Below are 23,166 nucleotides of genomic sequence, written 5' to 3' on the forward strand. Positions count from 1 at the left end.
GGAGTCGTCCTCCGTATTCTCCTCTGTCTCGGAGTCGTCCTCCGTATTCTCCTCTGTCTCGGAGTCGTCCTCCGTATTCTCCTCTGTCTCGGAGTCGTCCTCCGTATTCTCCTCTGTCTCGGAGTCGTCCTCCGTATTCTCCTCTGTCTCGGAGTCGTCCTCCGTATTCTCCTCTGTCTCGGAGTCGTCCTCCGTATTCTCCTCTGTCTCGGAGTCGTCCTCCGTATTCTCCTCTGTCTCGGAGTCGTCCTCCGTATTCTCCTCTGTCTCGGAGTCGTCCTCCGTATTCTCCTCTGTCTCGGAGTCGTCCTCCGTATTCTCCTCTGTCTCGGAGTCGTCCTCCGTATTCTCCTCTGTCTCGGAGTCGTCCTCCGTATTCTCCTCTGTCTCGGAGTCGTCCTCCGTATTCTCCTCTGTCTCGGAGTCGTCCTCCGTATTCTCCTCTGTCTCGGAGTCGTCCTCCGTATTCTCCTCTGTCTCGGAGTCGTCCTCCGTATTCTCCTCTGTCTCGGAGTCGTCCTCCGTATTCTCCTCTGTCTCGGAGTCGTCCTCCGTATTCTCCTCTGTCTCGGAGTCGTCCTCCCGTATTCTCCTCTGTCTCGGAGTCGTCCTCCGTATTCTCCTCTGTCTCGGAGTCGTCCTCCGTATTCTCCTCTGTCTCGGAGTCGTCCTCCGTATTCTCCTCTGTCTCGGAGTCGTCCTCCGTATTCTCCTCTGTCTCGGAGTCGTCCTCCGTATTCTCCTCTGTCTCGGAGTCGTCCTCCGTATTCTCCTCTGTCTCGGAGTCGTCCTCCGTATTCTCCTCTGTCTCGGAGTCGTCCTCCGTATTCTCCTCTGTCTCGGAGTCGTCCTCCGTATTCTCCTCTGTCTCGGAGTCGTCCTCCGTATTCTCCTCTGTCTCGGAGTCGTCCTCCGTATTCTCCTCTGTCTCGGAGTCGTCCTCCGTATTCTCCTCTGTCTCGGAGTCGTCCTCCGTATTCTCCTCTGTCTCTGAGTTGATTGATTGTTTTTTTTGGGCCTCTGTTCTGTACTTCACTGATGGTAAATCCCCCCCCTCCCCCCCCCCACTGCACCCCATGTTGTCACTGTTAGAGAGGCACTGTCCAATGTTATCTGATGACACTATGTGCAGGTTTTTTTTTAATTTTTTTTGCATCACCTTGCCTAAAGAGCTGACACTCTAATCAGCAGACGGAGGCTCGGGCTCCCTTGTAGGGCCCCAGGGTGGACATACAGCCAATGTGCCCCTCTGGAGGTTCCAGGCCATCTCTGTGTTGTCTGATATCTCAGGAGAAACATTCTCCATCAACCAATGACAGAAGGGCTCCTAATCTGACTGGAGGGTTGTGTGCAGCATAGACAGTCCCTGAATTTGGCCTGGAATCCCCGGCCTGCCTGCGGCCCCCCTGGACTGGCCTTGAGAGCGGAGCGTCCCTGCCTGTGGTCTGTGTGCAGGACGGTGATTGCTCATCACTGCGGCCGCTACAAGTGAGTGTTTGTTAGCTGGTGACACGTCTGATTGCTGCCCCCCCCCCAGGAATGAACTCTGGGCGGAGAGCCGGCCTCTCAATCCATCTCTTTCATTCCCCAGACTTCCTCCTGTCCTGGCACAGACCCGCCATTGTCACCTGATGCCAGGCTGGAGGTTACACCAACATTGCCTGATGGGCACCCGGCTTTAACCCCAACGCTGCTGGGGAGAGTCTATCCGTCCATCCATCCCTCAGCATATCCCTCTGCATATCCATCCATCCCTCAGCATATCCCTCTGCATATCCATCCATCCCTCAGCATATCCCTCTGCATATCCATCCATCCCTCTGCATATCCATCCATCCCTCAGCATATCCCTCTGCATATCCATCCATCCCTCAGCATATCCCTCTGCATATCCATCCATCCCTCTGCATATCCATCCATCCCTCAGCATATCCCTCTGCATATCCATCCATCCCTCTGCATATCCATCCATCCCTCTGCATATCCATCCCTCAGCATATCCCTCTGCATATCCATCCATCCCTCTGCATATCCATCCGTCCATCCATCCCTCTGCATATCCATCCGTCCATCCATCCCTCTGCATATCCATCCGTCCATCCATCCCTCTGCATATCCATCCGTCCATCCATCCCTCTGCATATCCATCCATCCATCCCTCAGCATATCCCTCTGCATATCCATCCGTCCCTCTGCATATCCATCCAACCCTCTGCATATCCATCCGTCCATCCATCCCTCTGCATATCCATCCATCCGTCCATCCATCCCTCTGCATATCCATCCATCCATCCATCCATCCCTCTGCATATCCATCCGTCCATCCATCCCTCTGTATATCCATCCGCCCATCCATCCCTCAGCATATCCCTCTGCATATCCATCCATCCCTCTGCATATCCATCCATCCCTCTGCATATCCATCCATCCCTCTGCATATCCATCCATCCCTCTGCATATCCATCCGTCCATCCATCCCTCTGCATATCCATCCGTCCATCCATCTGCATATTGATCCGTCCATCCATCCATCCCTCTGCATATCCATCCCTCAGCATATCCCTCTGCATATCCATCCATCCCTCTGCATATCCATCCGTCCATCCATCCCTCTGCATATCCATCCGTCCATCCATCCCTCTGCATATCCATCCATCCCTCTGCATATCCATCCGTCCATCCATCCCTCTGCATATCCATCCGTCCATCCATCCCTCTGCATATCCATCCGTCCATCCATCCCTCTGCATATCCATCCATCCATCCATCCCTCTGCATATCCATCCATCCATCCCTCAGCATATCCCTCTGCATATCCATCCGTCCCTCTGCATATCCATCCAACCCTCTGCATATCCATCCGTCCATCCATCCCTCTGCATATCCATCCATCCGTCCATCCATCCCTCTGCATATCCATCCATCCATCCATCCATCCCTCTGCATATCCATCCGTCCATCCATCCCTCTGTATATCCATCCGCCCATCCATCCCTCAGCATATCCCTCTGCATATCCATCCATCCCTCTGCATATCCATCCATCCCTCTGCATATCCATCCATCCCTCTGAATATCCATCCGTCCATCCATCCCTCTGCATATCCATCCGTCCATCCCTCTGCATATCCATCCGTCCATCCATCCATCCATCCCTCTGCATATCCATCCGTCCATCCATCTGCATATTGATCCGTCCATCCATCCATCCATCCCTCTGCATATCCATCCGTCCATCCATCTGCATATTGATCCGTCCATCCATCCATCCATCCCTCTGCATATCCATCCATCCATCCATCTGCATATTGATCCGTCCATCCATCCATCCATCCCTCTGCATATCCATCCGTCCCTCTGCATATCCATCCGTCCATCCATCCCTCTGCATATCCATCCGTCCATCCATCCCTCTGCATATCCATCCGTCCATCCGTCCCTCTGCATATCCATCCGACCCTCTGCATATCCATCCGTCCCTCTGCATATCCATCCGTCCATCCATCCCTCTGGATATCAATCCGTCCATCCATCCGTCCCTCTGCATATCCATCCGTCCATCCATCCGTCCCTCTGCATATCCATCCGTCCATCCATCTATCCATCTGCATATCGATCCGTCCATCCATCCATCCCTCTGTATATCCGTCCATCCATCCCTCTGTATATCCATCCGTCCCTCTGCATATCCATCTGTCCCTCTGCATATCCATCCGTCCCTCTGCATATCCATCCATCCATCCGTCCCTCTGCATATCCATCCGTCCCTATGCATTTTCATCCATCCATCCATCCATCCCTCTGCATATCCATCCTTCAATTCATCGCTCTGCTTATCCATCTGTCCATCCATCCCTCTGCATATCCATCCGTCCATCCATCCCTCTGTATATCCATCCATCCGTCCCTCTGCATATCCATTCATCCCTCTGCATATCCATCTTTCCATCCATCCCTCCATCCTTCCCTCCACCTATCCATCTATCTATTCATTCATCCATCCACCCTCCACTTACCTACCTATCCGTCCATCTGTCCATCCACCTACCTACCCATCCATCTCTCTCTCTCTCTATCCATTCATCCATCCATCCATCCATCCATCCATCCATCCACCCACCTATCTATCCATCCATCCATCCATCCATCCACCCACCTATCTATCCATGTCATTCTATCCATTCTTCCTCCCACCACCTACCTATCCATCCACTTATCCCTCCACCAATCCATCTGTCCCTCCACCCTTCCACCCCTTCAACCTTTTCATGCATCCGTACGTCCGTCCGTCCACCCTCCACCTGCCTATCCATCCATCTGTCCCTCCACCCTCCACTTATCCATTTGTCTATCCATCCTTCCACCCATCCATTCATCTATCCACCGCTTATCTATGTGTCCTTCCACCCCTCTACCTATCCATCCATCCATCCACCTATCTATCTGTTCCTCTACCTTTCCATCCACCTCTTGCATCCATCCACCTGTCCATCCACTCCTCCACCTATCCATCCACTCACCCTCCACCTATCCATCCACTCACCCTCCACCTATCCATCCACTCACCCTCCACCTATCCATCCACTCACCCTCCACCTATCCATCCACTCACCCTCCACCTATCCATCCACTCACCCTCCACCTATCCATCCACTCACTCTCCACCTATCTATCTATTATCCCTCCGTCCCAGCCCCAATTCCTCTCTTTATCTACACATCCACCTATCCCTCTCCTCACCCCCATCCATCCTTTACCTATCCATCAATGCATCCCTCCCCTCCATCCACCCCTCTGTCTCTTTGTCCAGATAATAGGAACCGGCAGTGAGATTGTGAACTCAGATTGTAAGCTCTTGTGGGTCAAGCTTTTTCCATCTTGACCTGATTTGCTGCAGAAAAAAATGGAAAAAACAGAATTTTTTCCAGGAAAGGATTAGGGACTTTTAGGAAGCCAAGGCCGGGTAAGGTCATGTATTTCCATCCCTAGGGACTTACAATGATATCATGATTTGGTAAAGTCATGAATATCCATCCCATATACATTTGAACAAAGAGGGCGTATATAAAAAAAGGGGGGAAAAGGTGGGACTTTATATGAAGCACCGGACAGCAAAAGGGTACTAGGGTGAATATATGGAATTTTATTGGAAAGCTCAGTTGAAATTTTTAGCATACATAGTATCGATGAGCAGTTACATGCATAATAATTGGGCCATTTAGGCACAATCCATACAAATTGATGGTGATAGCAATGATAAGCAATAAAAATGATAACAATGCAGTTAATAGTAGTAATACATAAATATAAACACATAAAATTCCACAATTCATCTCAAGGGAATAGTTAAAAATTGTATTCAAATGGTATTGCCTGCGGGACCTATGGCCTCACTGAACCCGAGAGGATAAATTATATAATCATTTGAAAAATCTTGGTAAGTGGATGAGTACACGGCAACCAATAGCTCTACGCGTTTCGTGGCTTTCACGCCACTCGTCAGGAGCAAGCGCGTGTAAGGTCTGCAAAACATTATTAATGTAAAATGAGAGAAAAGTTAAAGAGGAAGTAAACCCTGATGAGTTTACTTCCTCTTTCATTCCCTGCAAAGGCAAAGCATAATGGACTACTATGCATCGCATCGCATAGTAGCCCATTATGTGTCACTTACCTGACACAGGAGCCAGTGAAGTCGCCGCTGTCCCCTGTAGTCCGCCGCATCCATCTTGCTGGTGGCGTCTCGCAGCTCTGCCGCTGTCATTCGGCGAAGCCGCGATGACGTCACTCCCACGCATGCGCACGGGAGCCGACACGCGCGGCAGCTCTGTCGCTGAGAATGTGGCGCTCAGTGCGCCTGCGCGCCGCTGTCTACGGCGCATGTGCCGTAGACAGCGGTGCCCGTTTTCGGGCAAATATCTCCTAAACCATATAGGTTTAGGAGATATTGTTTGGACCTACAGGTAAGCCTTAATCTAGGGTCAAAGTGGTTTGTAAGGGTTTACAACCACTTTAAAGCGGAGGTCCACTCTAAAGTGGACCTCCGCTCATCGGAACTCTCCCCCCCTCCGGCGCCACAATTGGCACCTTTCAGGGGGGAGGGGGGTGCAGGTACCTGTACAGTACAGGTATTTTGCACCCACTTCCGGGATAGCTCTCTGCGGAAAGGGGCGTCGATTACGCCCCTTTCCGCAAGTGCCCCGCTGCCTGCTGGGAAACACACAGATCCCAGAGGCAGCGGGGACCATCCTTATTGCGCAGCGCGATTCGCGCATGCGCAGTAGGGAACCGGGAAATGAAGCCGAAAGGCTCCATTTCCTGATTCCCATACCCAAGATGGCGGCGGCAGCACCCGACAAGACGATCTAGAGATCGGCTTCGGGTGCCGACATCGCGGGCGCGCTGGACAGGTAAGTGTCACTATTTTAAAAGTCAGCAGCTGCAGTATTTGTAGCTGCTGGCTTTAAAAAAAAAAAAACGCTGAGTCCCGGCGGACTCCCGCTTTAACACAGGTGCAGAAGACAAGGTTGGGGGGAAAAATGTAAAACCCCAATAACCAAGGCATACTTGCTGAGGTTGAATGTGTTGCTGATATGGTGGCAGGGCCCCATAGACAGTCCGATAATAACTCCCACCGGGAGCTGTGGTGGAAACCCGGCAAGCTGGAAAAGGGGCAACACCCAGGGCAGGCGCGGCAAGCGAGGACGCTCTATAAGGGGAGAACACAATGGGGGAAAGGGGTAAATGAAAAGGGGGGGAAGGGGGAAGAAGGGAAGAGGAAAAGAGGAGGGGGAAGAAAGGAGGAAGGAAGGGAAGGGGAGGAATAGTGAGGGTGTGAGAAGGGAGATGAGGGGGAATAAAAGAAAGTGTGTGCATGGTTGGGTGTGATAGGAGTGATGGAAGATGGACAAAGGTGGGTGGTGAAAGAATGGGGGCCAAAAATAATACGAAGTGCAGGTCCCGCTGGCAATACTATTTGAATACTTCATATAAAGTCCCACCTTTCCCCCCCCCTTTTTTTTTTTTTTAGATACGTCCCTCTTTGTTCTGATTTGCTGCAGGATGTGGCATTCTATCATTAATAATTCGAATTTATAGGTATCCCTCTAATAAAGGTGTTGATGACAATCCACATTTCCAGGGTCACATCTGTGGATTGTCAGGTAATGTTTGCCAGGCGTGTCTCCGCCCAGAAGTATACAGGAACTATTTATTACCTCTCACAGAGATCACAATGCTTTCACCTGCTTTTTTTCTCTACAAGGATGGCGCCATCTTTGTTCAGGTATCGTCATCTACTTCCTGGACTGAGATGTCGGCTCAGAGATGGCCCAATCATGTAAATCGTGGTGTCTGTGCATTTCCAGGCTGTGTTCACAAATGCCTGGCGCAGATCAGCCCCTGCTGCAGCCTCTCACCTTGTGACTTGCTACAGCGTTGCAGTCTGAATACTGGAGGAGGGGAGACTGAGGAAATGCTTCCTCCTGCCTGCAGCAGACTGATAACATTTCAGCCCAGGCAAAGTCACTGACTAAAGTTTGAAGCTGACCTTCCCTTTGTTCAAACCCCCCCCCCACATACACACACACACACACACACACACACACACACACACACACACACACACACACACACACACACACACACACACACACACACACACACACACACACACACACACACACACACACACATATTCACCCGCTCGGTACAATACATTATATAGACTCTCCGCTTAATTACTGAGGAAGTCTGACAACATTGATGTTTGACTAACGCAGTCAGTGCAAGATGGCGCTCGGCCACAGTCTGGAGGACATCCTAAATGGGTGATTAAAGGGCCCTTTGCCAAGGTGGCTCTTATCCAGATCCTGGAGAACATCCTAGGTGTTTATTTAAAGGAGCCTTCCCCTTACACCACCATGACTTTGCTTTAGACTGCAGACAGCCAGTGATAGGCAAACCTCTGGGGGAAAGCAGCAGCTGGCCAATCAGGATAACTGGGCTCAGACCCGCCCACCATTAAATCTCCTATATTTATCAATAAGAATATTCTGTATTATATCATGACCAAAACCTTGCCAATAATGTTTAGGTCTTCAGGAACCTCTACAAAAAACAATTCATCAGTGAGAAGAATGTTCCTTACATTGGTGATCAGTGGGAAGAATGTCCCTTACATTGGTGATCAGTGAGAAGAATGTTCCTTACATTGGTGATCAGTGAGAAGAATGTTCCTTACATTGGTGATCAGTGAGAAGAATGTTCCTTACATTGGTGATCAGTGGGAGGAATGTTCCTTACATTGGTGATCAGTGGGAAGAATGTTCCTTACATTGGGGATCAGTGAGAAGAATGTTCCTTACATTGGTGATCAGTGAGAAGAATGTTCCTTACATTGGTGATCAGTGAGAAGAATGTTCCTTACATTGGTGATCAGTGAGAAGAATGTTCCTTACATTGGTGATCAGTGGGAGGAATGTTCCTTACATTGGTGATCAGTGAGAAGAATGTTCCTTACATTGGTGATCAGTGGGAAGAATGTTCCTTACATTGGGGATCAGTGAGAAGAATGTTCCTTACATTGGGGATCAGTGAGAAGAATGTTCCTTACATTGGTGATCAGTGAGAAGAATGTTCCTTACATTGGTGATCAGTGAGAAGAATGTTCCTTACATTGGGGATCAGTGAGAAGAATGTTCCTTACATTGGTGATCAGTGAGAAGAATGTTCCTTACATTGGGGATCAGTGAGAAGAATGTTCCTTACATTGGTGATCAGTGGGAAGAATGCTCCTTACATTGGTGATCAGTGGGAAGAATGCTCCTTACATTGGTGATCAGTGGGAAGAATGTTCCTTACATTGGTAGTCAGTGGGAAGAATGTTCCTTACATTGGTGATCAGTGAGAAGAATGTTCCTTACATTGGTAGTCAGTGGGAAGAATGTTCCTTACATTGGTGATCAGTGAGAAGAATGTTCCTTACATTGGTGATCAGTGGGAAGAATGTTCCTTACATTGGTGATCAGTGAGAAGAATGTTCCTTACATTGGTGATCAGTGAGAAGAATGTTCCTTACATTGGTGATCAGTGAGAAGAATGTTCCTTACATTGGTGATCAGTGAGAAGAATGTTCCTTACATTGGTGATCAGTGGGAAGAATGTTCCTTACATTGGTGATCAGTGAGAAGAATGCTCCTTACATTGGTGATCAGTGAGAAGAATGTTCCTTACATTGGGGATCAGTGGGAAGAATGTTCCTTACATTGGTGATCAGTGAGAAGAATGTTCCTTACATTGGTGATCAGTGAGAAGAATGCTCCTTACATTGGTGATCAGTGGGAAGAATGTTCCTTACATTGGTGATCAGTGAGAAGAATGTTCCTTACATTGGTGATCAGTGGGAAGAATGTTCCTTACATTGGTGATCAGTGAGAAGAATGTTCCTTACATTGGTGATCAGTGAGAAGAATGTTCCTTACATTGGTGATCAGTGGGAAGAATGTTCCTTACATTGGTGATCAGTGAGAAGAATGTTCCTTACATTGGTGATCAGTGGGAAGAATGTTCCTTACATTGGTGATCAGTGAGAAGAATGTTCCTTACATTGGTGATCAGTGAGAAGAATGCTCCTTTCATTGGTGATCAGTGAGAAGAATGTTCCTTACATTGGGGATCAGTGAGAAGAATGTTCCTTACATTGGGGATCAGTGGGAAGAATGTTCCTTACATTGGTGATCAGTGAGAAGAATGTTCCTTACATTGGTGATCAGTGAGAAGAATGTTCCTTTCATTGGTGATCAGTGAGAAGAATGTTCCTTTCATTGGTGATCAGTGAGAAGAATGTTCCTTACATTGGGGATCAGTGGGAAGAATGTTCCTTACATTGGTGATCAGTGAGAAGAATGTTCCTTACATTGGTGATCAGTGAGAAGAATGTTCCTTACATTGGTGATCAGTGAGAAGAATGATCCTTACATTGGTGATCAGTGAGAAGAATGTTCCTTACATTGGGGATCAGTGGGAAGAATGTTCCTTACATTGGTGATCAGTGAGAAGAATGTTCCTTACATTGGTGATCAGTGAGAAGAATGTTCCTTACATTGGTGATCGGTGGGAAGAATGTTCCTTACATTGGTGAGTAAGTCAGAGTGGTGGGAACTTGTGAAACAAAGGGCGATTGGACTTTTCAAGGCCATAAGTAAGAAGAAGCAGCTTGGTATGTACATTGCCTACCAGCATTTGCGGAGGAAGCTTGATCATCTTGTCTCGTATAGAGGAGATTCAGGGGAGATCTCTGAGGTGAAGTTTCTTCTTAGAAAGTGTCAATACGACCGGCATGCCTCCTTGGTTCTGGAGAGGGATTATGGAAAATATCACTTGCCTGATCCTTACCAGAACTGTAAGCAAGGCATAGCAGTTAAGACGGTCATAGGCCTGAGGGATAGTACGGGTTCCCTGGTGAAGTCCAGATCAGGGATCCTGGAGATCTTCAGATCATATTATGCAGATCTTCTAGGAAGAAAGGACCTTTGTCGGGACAAGATGGAAAGCTTTCTGGATTCTACTCCAGGATTGGGAAATGGTACATTGCCTTTGATTGATTTGACAGAACCAATTTCAGTGGATGAGGTAGTTCATGCTATAGAGAAGCTGGCTACCAAAAAATCGCCTGGGCCAGATGGGTTGACAGCTGAATTCTACAAGTGTTTTAAGTCCATTCTGGCTCCCTTTTTAGCGGAGGTTTATAACAGCTGTCTAGAAGAGGGTTTGCTCCCTCCCTCCATGAGGCAATCCGCTGTGATTCTCCTGTCAAAAGGTAAAGACCCCTCAATGATTGAGAACTGGCGCCCCATCAGTCTTCTCAATGTTGATAGAAAGATCTTGGCGAAGATTCTTTTTTGGCGCTTGTCGTCAGTGGCAGGCGATTTGTTGTCCGGTCATCAGCACTGCTCGGTCCAAGGTAGAAGTACCTTTTCAGCGGTTTTAGCTGTCCGGGAGGCTTTGGAGCGATGCAGGGCTGCTGGATGGAGAAAGTACTTGCTGGCATTGGATCAGGCGAAGGCTTTTGATAGAGTCAATCACGAGTACCTGTATTTGCTACTTGGTAGATACGGCCTGCAGGGGAGGTTTATGTATTGGCTGAAGACATTATATAAAGGGGCTGAGAGCTTCCCACTGGTTAATGGTTGGGTTGGACGGCCTTTTGAGGTTGGCTCTGGTGTGCGCCAGGGATGTCCTCTGAGCCCCCTGTTATATGTATTCGCAATCGACCCCTTCATAAGAAGGCTAGAGTGTGGATCTTTGTGCGGGGTGCCTTTGGGCATTGCTGGTGTGCCGCCTTTGAAGGTCATGGCCTATGCCGATGATGTGTCTGTTATTGTCTCTGGGACGGAGGAGGCGCAGGAGGTGGTCTCTATGATAGAGCAGTACAGGCAAACGGGGCACCTGCCCTGGGCCCAATGTTTGTAGGGGGGCCCGCACTGCTACCCGCAAATTGGGGCCCCAATGAAAGTTTTGCAGAGTGCGCAGAGGACACGGGACGGGAGGCTGTATTCCCGTGCTAGCCAGCTGAGAGGGGGCAGGCCGAGAGCTCCACTGACACTCTGACCCCGCCCCCCTGCAGCCTGTATGCTCAGAACAGAGCGGCTGTAGTGAGAGCCAGTGATCGGAGTGGGAGTGTCAGTGGAGCTCCCGGCCCCGCCCCCGGACCTCTGTATTCCCCAGCCAGTATAGAGGGGGCGGGGCCGGCAGCTCCACTGACGCTCCCACTCCGATCACTGGCTCTCACTGCAGCCGCTCTGTTCCGAGCATACAGGCTGCACGGGGGCGGGGTCAGAGCATCAGTGGAGCTCCCAGCCCGCCCCCTCTCAGCTGGCTAGTGCGGGAATACAACCTCCCGTGTTCTCTGTGCGCTCTGCAAAACCTTCACCGGGGCCCCAATTCACGGGTAACGGGGCCCCCCTACAAAGCATCAGTGGAGCTCAGAGAATGGAAGCCCCGCCCACACACCTCTAAATGTATGTAGTGAGTTTGGCTGCCCAGGTATGTCCTTGCACCCATAAAATGCCTGACTGCTTAAACCCTGAGCTGTGTTATTCAACTGTCAAGCTGTGCATTACTGAAAGTTCTCTGACCATCACCTGTAGCATGTACGCAGTCTGATTGTCTCCTGCGGTATGTCCGCAGTCTCTGATTGTCTCCTGCGGTATGTCCGCAGTCTCTGATTGTCTCCTGCGGTATGTCCGCAGTCTCTGATTGTCTCCTGCAGTATGTCTGCAGTCTCTGATTGTCTCCTGCGGTATGTCCGCAGTCTCTGATTGTCTCCTGCGGTATGTCTGCAGTCTCTGATTGTCTCCTGCGGTATGTCTGCAGTCTGATTGTCTCCTGCGGTATGTCCGCAGTCTGATTGTCTCCTGCGGTATGTCCGCAGTCTGATTGTCTCCTGCGGTATGTCCGCAGTCTCTGATTGTCTCCTGCGGTATGTCCGCAGTCTCTGATTGTCTCCTGCGGTATGTCCGCAGTCTCTGATTGTCTCCTGCGGTATGTCCGCAGTCTCTGATTGTCTCCTGCGGTATGTCCGCAGTCTCTGATTGTCTCCTGCGGTATGTCCGCAGTCTCTGATTGTCTCCTGCGGTATGTCCGCAGTCTCTGATTGTCTCCTGCGGTATGTCCGCAGTCTCTGATTGTCTCCTGCGGTATGTCCGCAGTCTCTGATTGTCTCCTGCGGTATGTCCGCAGTCTCTGATTGTCTCCTGCGGTATGTCCGCAGTCTCTGATTGTCTCCTGCGGTATGTCCGCAGTCTCTGATTGTCTCCTGCGGTATGTCCGCAGTCTCTGATTGTCTCCTGCGGTATGTCCGCAGTCTCTGATTGTCTCCTGCGGTATGTCCGCAGTCTCTGATTGTCTCCTGCGGTATGTCTGCAGTCTCTGATTGTCTCCTGCGGTATGTCCGCAGTCTCTGATTGTCTCCTGCGGTATGTCCGCAGTCTCTGATTGTCTCCTGCGGTATGTCCGCAGTCTCTGATTGTCTCCTGCGGTATGTCCGCAGTCTCTGATTGTCTCCTGCGGTATGTCCGCAGTCTCTGATTGTCTCATGCGGTATGTCCGCAGTCTCTGATTGTCTCCTGCGGTATGTCCGCAGTCTCTGATTGTCTCCTGCGGTATGTCCGCAGTCTCTGATTGTCTCCTGCGGTATGTCCGCAGTCTCTGATTGTCTCCTGCGGTATGTCCGCAGTCTCTGATTGTCTCCTGCGGTATGTCCGCAGTCTCTGTCTCCTGCGGTATGTCCGCAGTCTGCACTCTCTGACACTCTCCTGTAGTATGTGTATTAATGTGCCCCTTTACTTGCTCAATTATTTAGGATTGCTCCACTGCTCAGTGAGAGGTAATGATGTGTATTAGCCCGTAGCAACCAATCAGCAAACAGTAGTGATCTGCTTTAATCTCTAGCAGCCAATCAGTAAGTGGTAATGATGTGCATTAACCTTTAGCAACCAATCGGCAAGCAGAAATAATGTGTTGTAACCTCTAGCAACCAGCCAGTGAGCAGTAAGGATAGGCTGTAACCTCTGGCAAACAATTGCAATCACTGCGTGATCTGCTGCAGTAAACTGATTTTGAGTCTACCTGCTATTTTTTGTATGTCTAGGAATGGAGGGGGGGGGTGGGGGCCCAAGAAAATGTTTGCCCAGGGCCCAATCAAAATTAAAGACGGCCCTGTGTATGGGGCATTCCCGACTCGCTGGGATTTTGATTTTGATACACTGTTTTTAGTTAGTATAGTTGTCCGTTACTTCACATGGAATGCACGGTGCCAGATTACCCTGCGGAAGAAAGTCCTCTCTGTTGAGGTGGTGGTGCACGATATTCTGGGTGAGGTTGGGAAAATTTGGGGTCTTGAGAGGGGCAGGGAGCCTCGCGCAGTCTGGATAAGGGCGTGGAGGAATATCAGACCTGCCTTTGGTGAACTGCCCATCTCTGGGTGAGGAGCTCTTTTCTTTTTCTGTTTCTTTCACTCCCTTAGCTTTTGCTGGTTAGTATCTTCTTTTTGAAGAAGGGCTGCATGCATAATGGGTGCGGGTTTGTTTCTTAAAGCGGGGTTTCACCCTAAAGTGGAACTTCCGCTGATCGGAACCCTCCCCCCCCTCCGGTGTCACAATTGGCACCTTTCAGGGGGGAGGGGGTGCAGATACCTGTCATTTACACCCACTTCCGGGCATAGACTCCCATATTTATTATATTTATTTTAATTTATGTAAATATGTATATATTTATGTATATTTATATATAGTGATTTTATGCTTATTGATTGCAAGACTTTTAATAAAGAAAAATTTGGAAGAAAGGGGGGATTGGGGTGTAGCAGAGGGACAGAGGGGAGATTGGGTTACAATAGAGGGACAGAGGGGGGGGGGGGGTGGTTGGGGTATACTAGAGGGACAGAGGGGGGATTGGGGTGTAGTAGAGGGGCGATTGGGGTACAATAGAGGGACAGATTGGGGTGTAGTCTAGGGACAGAGGGGGGATTGGGGTGTAGTCTAGGGACAGAGGGGGGATTGGGGTGTAGTCTAGGGACAGAGGGGGCGATTGGGGTGTAGTCTAGGGACAGAGGGGGCGATTGGGGTGTAGTCTAGGGACAGAGGGGGCGATTGGGGTGTAGTCTAGGGACAGAGGGGGCGATTGGGGTGTAGTCTAGGGACAGAGGGGGGATTGGGGTGTAGTCTAGGGACAAAGGGGGGGATTGGGGTGTAGTCTAGGGACAGAGGGGGGATTGGGGTGTAGTGGGGGGGACAGAGGGGGGATTGGGGTGTAGTAGAGGGGGGATTGGGGTGTAGTAGAGGGACAGAGTGGGGATTGGGGATGTAGTAGAGGGACAGAGGGGGGATTGGGGATGTAGTAGAGGGACAGAGTGGGGATTGGGGATGTAGTAGAGGGACAGAGGGGGGATTGGGGTGTAGTAGAGGGACAGAGGGGGGATTGGGGTGTAGTAGAGGGACAGAGGGGGGATTGGGGATGTAGTAGAGGGACAGAGGGGAGATTGGGGATGTAGTAGAGGGACAGAGGGGGGATTGGGGATGTAGTAGAGGGACAGAGGGGGGATTGGGGTGTAATAGAGGGACAGAGGGGGGATTGGGGTGTAGTAGAGGGACAGAGGGGGGATTGGGGATGTAGTAGAGGGACAGAGGGGGGATTGGGGTGTAGTAGAGGGACAGAGGGGGGATTGGGGTGTAGTAGAGGGACAGAGGGGGGATTGGGGATGTAGTAGAGGGACAGAGTGGGGATTGGGGTGTAGTAGAGGGACAGAGGGGGGATTGGGGATGTAGTAGAGGGACAGAGGGGGGATTGGGGATGTAGTAGAGGGACAGAGGGGGGATTGGGGATGTAGTAGAGGGACAGAGGGGGGATTGGGGATGTAGTAGAGGGACAGAGGGGGGATTGGGGATGTAGTAGAGGGACAGAGGGGGGATTGGGGATGTAGTAGAGGGACAGAGGGGGGATTGGGGATGTAGTAGAGGGACAGAGGGGGGATTGGGGATGTAGTAGAGGGACAGAGTGGGGATTGGGCATGTATTTGAGGGACAGAGGGGGGATTGGGGATGTATTTGAGGGACAGAGGGGGGATTGGAGTGTATTTGAGGGACAGAGGGGGGATTGGAGTGTATTTGAGGGACAGAGGGGGGATTGGAGTGTAGTAGAGGGACAGAGTGGGGATTGGGGATGTAGTAGAGGGACAGAGGGGCAATTGGGGTGTAGTAGAGAGACAGAGGGGGGAGATCTTACTCCAGATGGGGGGCAGAGGGGGAGGTATTGTCCTGGAGGGAGGTGAATGGCGGTGGATGCCGTATGGCTGTGGTGTCTCACGTGTGTAGGACTCGATGAACTTTGGTAGCCCCACGCATGTTTCTGTTTATATTGTCTTTTTATGGCTTCCATTAGTGAGATGAGAGGAAAGGTCGGTGCAGAGTGACGCACCCGGTGTTAACCTATTTATTTCTTGATGGCTCCCCGGCTGAGGAGTCGCCCCGATTCCCCTTCATGGTATTATTTATTTCATTTTTCTATTGAACACTTGAGCCCCGATCAGTGACCTCAGGTGTGGAAGACGTTAATTGGGGGTAAATACCAACTTATTTTTTATTTTTATTTTTATTTTTTTCAACACATTTGCAAGTAAGCTAGATCTAAAAAAAATCGAAGTCCGATCTGTCATCTGTAGTTATGTAATAAGTGCAATATATTGTTTTTGTTACAAATGTATCCATGAATGAAGCCTTGCAGAGAGCTCCATTCACATAGGAGCACAGAGCGGGGCTGCCTGTCTGTCACATAGGATTGCAGCAAGCCGGGGGGGGGGGGGGGGGGGGGGGTCCTTGGATCACCATACACTACATTTATGCAACTGTCTCCCAATCATGTGACCCCCCCCCCAAATCACAGTGGTCACATGACTGTCCAATCTTCCCCCCCCCCTTCTTGAAAAGACACCAAGGCAGGCAGGAAGGGGTTAAGCTGAAGTTTGGCGCAGTGTGGCGGTTTGTGACATCGGAGACAGTCACTTCGATCACCAGATTGCAGATACCGTCTTATCATTCCGGCTTCAACCGCCATCCTCTGTCACTGCCATTTGTTAGATATGAACCTGAACACAGCGGCATGTACCTTGCTCTGTGTGATATAAGCAATCGTTATTTTTTTTTTTTTTATTATTGAAAGCCTTTTTTTCATCCTTTTGATCTATCTCAATTCTGCTATTCTTCTGCAGCCTATTTACAGCCACTTCCAGTGATTGGCTGCATGGCCTTTCTCAGGTTGGGTTTCCTGATGGTGACAACACCTGTGTGATGTGCGGTGAACGCCGTAGTCTCTATCAGCAGCCTTTGTGACGGGGGTGACAACGCGGGAGCACAATTAGGAGACGGAGCATTGCTGCCCTAAAACAGGAAGTGCCGGAGTAAGGACCTTAATGGCAGGATCACCAGGGATTATTTTAATGATTTACAAATATTGAAAGATACTTTTTTTTTAGTCAGTTATCGCTTAAACTTATACTGTGAGCCCACCCCTCCCCCATAGGCGGACTTCCTGCCCAATAAACTGCCTCTACGAGCTGATAAGGGAATAAACTAAGATTCGGCCGGCTGTATAACACACATAGAGAGAGAATATCATTCATCACACTGACTGTACAAGAAACCTCTATAGACATGGCTGTGAAGGGGGGGAGCTGCGTAATAGTAAGGTAAACCATAGAATGCTGGGAGTTGTAGTTCTCTGTGTTTGGCGTGGCAGTTGGGGGATGGCAAGTCTTGTTATAACCTGTTCTGTAGTCATTGGCCATGCTGGGATTAGTAGTGGATGTTCTGTAGTCATTGGCCATGCTGGGAGTTGTAGTGGATGTTCTGTAGTCATTGGCCATGCTGGGATTAGTAGTGGATGTTCTGTAGTCATTGGCCATGCTGGGAGTTGTAGTGGATGCTCTGTAGTCAGCTTCTACATTGGGAGTTGTAGTAGACGTTCTGTAGTCATTGGCCATGCTGGGAGTTGTAGTGGATGCTCTGTAGTCAGCTGCTATACTGGGAGTTGTAGTAGACGTTCTGTAATTAGTGGCCATGCTTGGAGTTATGGTGGATGTTCTGTAGTCATTGGCCCTGCTGGGAGTTGTAGTGGATGCTCTGTAGTCAGCTTCTACACTGGGAGTTGTAGTAGATGTCCTGTAGTCATTGGCCATGCTGGGATTAGTAGTGAATGTTCTGTAGTCATTGGCCATGCTGGGAGTTGTAGTGGATGTTCTGTAGTCATTGGCCATGCTGGGAGTTGTAGTGGATGCTCTGTAGTCAGCTTCTACATTGGGAGTTGTAGTAGACGTTCTGTAGTCATTGGCCATGCTGGGAGTTGTAGTGGATGCTCTGTAGTCATTGGCCATGCTGGGAGTTGTAGTGGATGCTCTGTAGTCATTGGCCATGCTGGGAGTTGTAGTGGATGCTCTGTAGTCAGCTGCTATACTGGGAGTTGCAGTAGACGTTCTGTAATTAGTGGCCATGCTTGGAGTTATGGTGGATGTTCTGTAGTCATTGGCCATGCTGGGAGTTGTAGTGGATGCTCTGTAGTCAGCTTCTACACTGGAAGTTGTAGTAGACGTCCTGTAGCCTTGGCCATGCTGGGATTAGTAGTGGATGTTCTGTAGTCATTGGCCATGCTGGGAGTTGTAGTGGATGCTCTGTAGTCAGCTTCTACACTGGGAGTTGTAGTAGACGTTCTGTAGTCATTGGCCATGCTGAAATTAGTAGTCGATGTTCTGTAGTCATTGGCCATGCTGGGATTAGTAGTGGATGTTCTGTAGTCATTGGCCATGCTGGGAGTTGTAGTGGATGCTCTGTAGTCAGCTTCTACACTGGGAGTTGTAGTAGATGTCCTGTAGTCATTGGCCATGCTGGGATTAGTAGTGGATGTTCTGTAGTCATTGGCCATGCTGGGATTAGTAGTGGATGTTCTGTAGTCATTGGCCATGCTGGGATTAGTAGTGGATGTTCTGTAGTCATTGGCCATGCTGGGAGTTGTAGTGGATGCTCTGTAGTCAGCTTCTACATTGGGAGTTGTAGTAGACGTTCTGTAGTCATTGGCCATGCTGGGAGTTGTAGTGGATGCTCTGTAGTCAGCTGCTATACTGGGAGTTGTAGTAGACGTTCTGTAATTAGTGGCCATGCTTGGAGTTATGGTGGATGTTCTGTAGTCATTGGCCCTGCTGGGAGTTGTAGTGGATGCTCTGTAGTCAGCTTCTACACTGGGAGTTGTAGTAGACGTCCTGTAGTCATTGGCCATGCTGGGATTAGTAGCCGATGTTCTGTAGTCATTGGCCATGCTGGGATTAGTAGTAGACATTCTGTAGTCATTGGCCATGCTGGGATTAGTAGTAGACATTCTGTAGTCATTGGCCATGCTGGGATTAGTAGTAGACGTTCTGTAGTCATTGGCCATGCTGGGATTAGTAGTGGATGTTCTGTAGTCATTGGCCATGCTGGGAGTTGTAGTGGATGCTCTGTAGTCAGCTTCTACATTGGGAGTTGTAGTAGACGTTCTGTAGTCATTGGCCATGCTGGGATTAGTAGTGGATGTTCTGTAGTCATTGGCCATGCTGAGATTAGTAGTAGACATTCTGTAGTCATTAGCCGTGCTGGGATTATTAGTAGACGTTCTGTAGTCATTGGCCATGCTGGGATTAGTAGTGGATGTTCTGTAGTCATTGGCCATGCTGGGATTAGTAGTGGATGTTCTGTAGTCATTGGCCATGCTGGGAGTTGTAGTGGATGCTCTGTAGTCATTGGCCATGCTGGGAGTTGTAGTGGATGCTCTGTAGTCAGCTGCTATACTGGGAGTTGCAGTAGACGTTCTGTAATTAGTGGCCATGCTTGGAGTTATGGTGGATGTTCTGTAGTCATTGGCCATGCTGGGAGTTGTAGTGGATGCTCTGTAGTCAGCTTCTACACTGGAAGTTGTAGTAGACGTCCTGTAGCCTTGGCCATGCTGGGATTAGTAGTGGATGTTCTGTAGTCATTGGCCATGCTGGGAGTTGTAGTGGATGCTCTGTAGTCAGCTTCTACACTGGGAGTTGTAGTAGACGTTCTGTAGTCATTGGCCATGCTGAAATTAGTAGTCGATGTTCTGTAGTCATTGGCCATGCTGGGATTAGTAGTGGATGTTCTGTAGTCATTGGCCATGCTGGGAGTTGTAGTGGATGCTCTGTAGTCAGCTTCTACACTGGGAGTTGTAGTAGATGTCCTGTAGTCATTGGCCATGCTGGGATTAGTAGTGGATGTTCTGTAGTCATTGGCCATGCTGGGATTAGTAGTGGATGTTCTGTAGTCATTGGCCATGCTGGGATTAGTAGTGGATGTTCTGTAGTCATTGGCCATGCTGGGAGTTGTAGTGGATGCTCTGTAGTCAGCTTCTACATTGGGAGTTGTAGTAGACGTTCTGTAGTCATTGGCCATGCTGGGAGTTGTAGTGGATGCTCTGTAGTCAGCTGCTATACTGGGAGTTGTAGTAGACGTTCTGTAATTAGTGGCCATGCTTGGAGTTATGGTGGATGTTCTGTAGTCATTGGCCCTGCTGGGAGTTGTAGTGGATGCTCTGTAGTCGGCTTCTACACTGGGAGTTGTAGTAGACGTCCTGTAGTCATTGGCCATGCTGGGATTAGTAGCCGATGTTCTGTAGTCATTGGCCATGCTGGGATTAGTAGTAGACATTCTGTAGTCATTAGCCGTGCTGGGATTATTAGTAGACGTTCTGTAGTCATTGGCCATGCTGGGATTAGTAGTGGATGTTCTGTAGTCATTGGCCATGCTGGGATTAGTAGTGGATGTTCTGTAGTCATTGGCCATGCTGGGAGTTGTAGTGGATGCTTTGTAGTCAGCTTCTACATTGGGAGTTGTAGTAGACGTTCTGTAGTCATTGGCCATGCTGGGATTAGTAGTGGATGTTCTGTAGTCATTGGCCATGCTGGGATTAGTAGTGGATGTTCTGTAGTCATTGGCCATGCTGGGAGTTGTTGTTGATGCTCTGTAGTCAGCCGCTATACTGGGAGTTGTAGTAGACGTTCTGTAATTAGTGGCCATGCTTGGAGTTATGGTGGATGTTCTGTAGTCTTTGGCCATGCTGGGAGTTGTAGTGGATGCTCTGTAGTCAGCTTCTACACTGGGAGTTGTAGTAGACGTTCTGTAGTCATTGGCCATGCTGAGATTAGTAGTCGATGTTCTGTAGTCATTGGCCATGCTGGGATTAGTAGTAGACATTCTGTAGTCATTGGCCATGCTGAGATTAGTAGTCGATGTTCTGTAGTCATTGGCCATGCTGGGATTAGTAGTAGACATTCTGTAGTCATTGGCCATGCTGGGATTAGTAGTAGACATTCTGTAGTCATTGGCCATGCTGGGATTAGTAGTAGACATTCTGTAGTCATTGGCCATGCTGGGATTAGTAGTAGACGTTCTGTAGTCATTGGCCATGCTGGGATTATTAGTAGACGTTCTGTAGTCATTGGCCATGCTGAGATTAGTAGTAGACGTTCTGTAGTCATCGGCCATGCTGGGAGTTGTAGTGGATGCTCTGTAGTCAGCTGCTATACTGGGAGTTGCAGTAGACGTTCTGTAATTAGTGGCCATGCTTGGAGTTATGGTGGATGTTCTGTAGTCATTGGCCATGCTGGGAGTTGTAGTGGATGCTCTGTAGTCAGCTTCTACACTGGGAGTTGTAGTAGACGTTCTGTAGTCATTGGCCATGCTGAAATTAGTAGTCAATGTTCTGTAGTCATTGGCCATGCTGGGATTAGTAGTAGACATTCTGTAGTCATTGGCCATGCTGGGATTAGTAGTAGACGTTCTGTAGTCATTGGCCATGCTGAGATTAGTAGTGAATGTTCTGTAGTCATTGGCCATGCTGGGATTAGTAGTAGACATTCTGTAGTCATTGGCCATGCTGGGATTAGTAGTAGACATTCTGTAGTCATTGGCCATGCTGAGATTAGTAGTGAATGTTCTGTAGTCATTGGCCATGCTGGGAGTTGTAGTGGATGCTCTGTAATCAGCTGCTACACTGGGAGTTGTAGTAGACGTTCTGTAATTAGTGGCCACACTGGGAGTTGTACTGGATGTTCTGTAATCAGTGCCCATGCTGGCAGTTGTAGTGGATGTTCTATAGTCGACCACACTGGGAGTGGTAGCGGGTGTCTGGTAGTTAGAGGTCATGCTGGGAGTTGTAGTACTCTGTGTTGGGTCTGATTATAACGCATTGTACTCTCTCTCTCTCTCTCTGCAGGTCTCTGCTGCTTTTCCTGGTTCTCCTCTTGGGGGTCTCGGCAGAAGATCCTCCCCCCGCCGCCGCTGCCCCTGCCCAGTACTTATGGGGGGAGTTCTGGATGGTACGTTTCTTTTTAAACATCGCCGGGTATGGGACGATACTGATACCGGGATATATACTCATACAGTACTTCAAACGCAAGAACTACCTAGAGACCGGTAAGTGCATCTCGTGTTCCATCTTCGGTTCAGTGTATTCTCTGTTCTTCATATCTCTGTTCAGTCTCTTTGTCTTGTCACCATTATTGTTGTGTTTTCTCTTCAGTGGATGAGACGTCCTTGTTCTTCCCTCCTTCTTCTTTTTGTGTGTGTTCAGTATACAAGTCCTGATGCAAAGACATCTTTATTGGACTCTACTTATAAACAATCCTTTGTGATTGTAGTGGCGTTTTCCATAACAATGGTGGGAGGGCAGGACTCCAAGTCAACTGACTTTTTGAGGTCCCCAGGGTCTAGAGGTGACATTTCAACTTTGGGATTCTTTGAAGGAACTGCCTGTTTTATAGGTCTCAGAATGAAGAGAGATGGACAGCAGCTGGGTCAAAGTATAAAAAAAATACGGGCAGTTTGGGTCGCAGTATGAAGAGCATTGCACAGCCAGGGTCCCAGTGCAAAAATAGACAGTTGGGGTCCCAATATGAAGAAATTGGACAGCGGTGATCCCAATATGGGGAGAGATGAACAGTTGGGCTCCCAGTATGGAGAGATGTGGGCAGTTGGGGGTCTCAGTCGAGAGAGATATGGACAGTTGGGGTCGTAGGAGAGAGGGGTGTGGACAGTTGGGGTCGCAGTAGAGAGGGGTGTGGACAGTTGGGGTCGCAGTAGAGAGGGATGTGGACAGTTGGGGTCGCAGTAGAGAGGGATGTGGACAGTTGGGGTCGCAGTAGAGAGGGATGTGGACAGTTGGGGTCGCAGTAGAGAGGGATGTGGACAGTTGGGGTCGCAGTAGAGAGGGATGTGGACAGTTGGGGTCGCAGTAGAGAGGGATGTGGACAGTTGGGGTCGCAGTAGAGAGGGATGTGGACAGTTGGGGTCGCAGTAGAGAGGGATGTGGACAGTTGGGGTCGCAGTAGAGAGGGATGTGGACAGTTGGGGTCGCAGTAGAGAGGGATGTGGACAGTTGGGGTCGCAGTAGAGAGGGATGTGGACAGTTGGGGTCGCAGTAGAGAGGGATGTGGACAGTTGGGGTCGCAGTAGAGAGGGATGTGGACAGTTGGGGTCGCAGTAGAGAGGGATGTGGACAGTTGGGGTCGCAGTAGAGAGGGATGTGGACAGTTGGGGTCGCAGTAGAGAGAGATGTGGGCAGTTGGGGCCGC

General features: G+C 49.4%; 1 protein-coding gene across 4 annotated transcripts in view; it reads left to right on the forward strand.

Moving 5' to 3' along the window:
• The window catches only part of SLC35B2 (solute carrier family 35 member B2), a 45,266-nt gene that overhangs the window by 16,647 nt on the left and 5,453 nt on the right, over window positions 1–23,166 (forward strand). For 2 of the 4 annotated variants that reach the window (XM_077485403.1, XM_077485405.1), the window contains exon 2: window positions 21,810–22,009. In XM_077485403.1, the coding sequence (XP_077341529.1) occupies window positions 21,810–22,009 (200 nt within the window). Of the gene's footprint in view, window positions 1–16,095; window positions 16,115–17,131; window positions 17,239–21,809; window positions 22,010–23,166 lie in introns of those variants that run through there. The other 2 variants (XM_077485406.1, XM_077485404.1) reach the window with 2 other exon arrangements.

The sequence above is a fragment of the Lithobates pipiens genome, unplaced genomic scaffold (assembly GCF_037356315.1).
Source record: "Lithobates pipiens isolate NorthernLeopardFrog02 unplaced genomic scaffold, aLitPip1_a1.2 Scaffold_18, whole genome shotgun sequence".
NCBI lineage: Eukaryota > Metazoa > Chordata > Amphibia > Anura > Ranidae > Lithobates > Lithobates pipiens.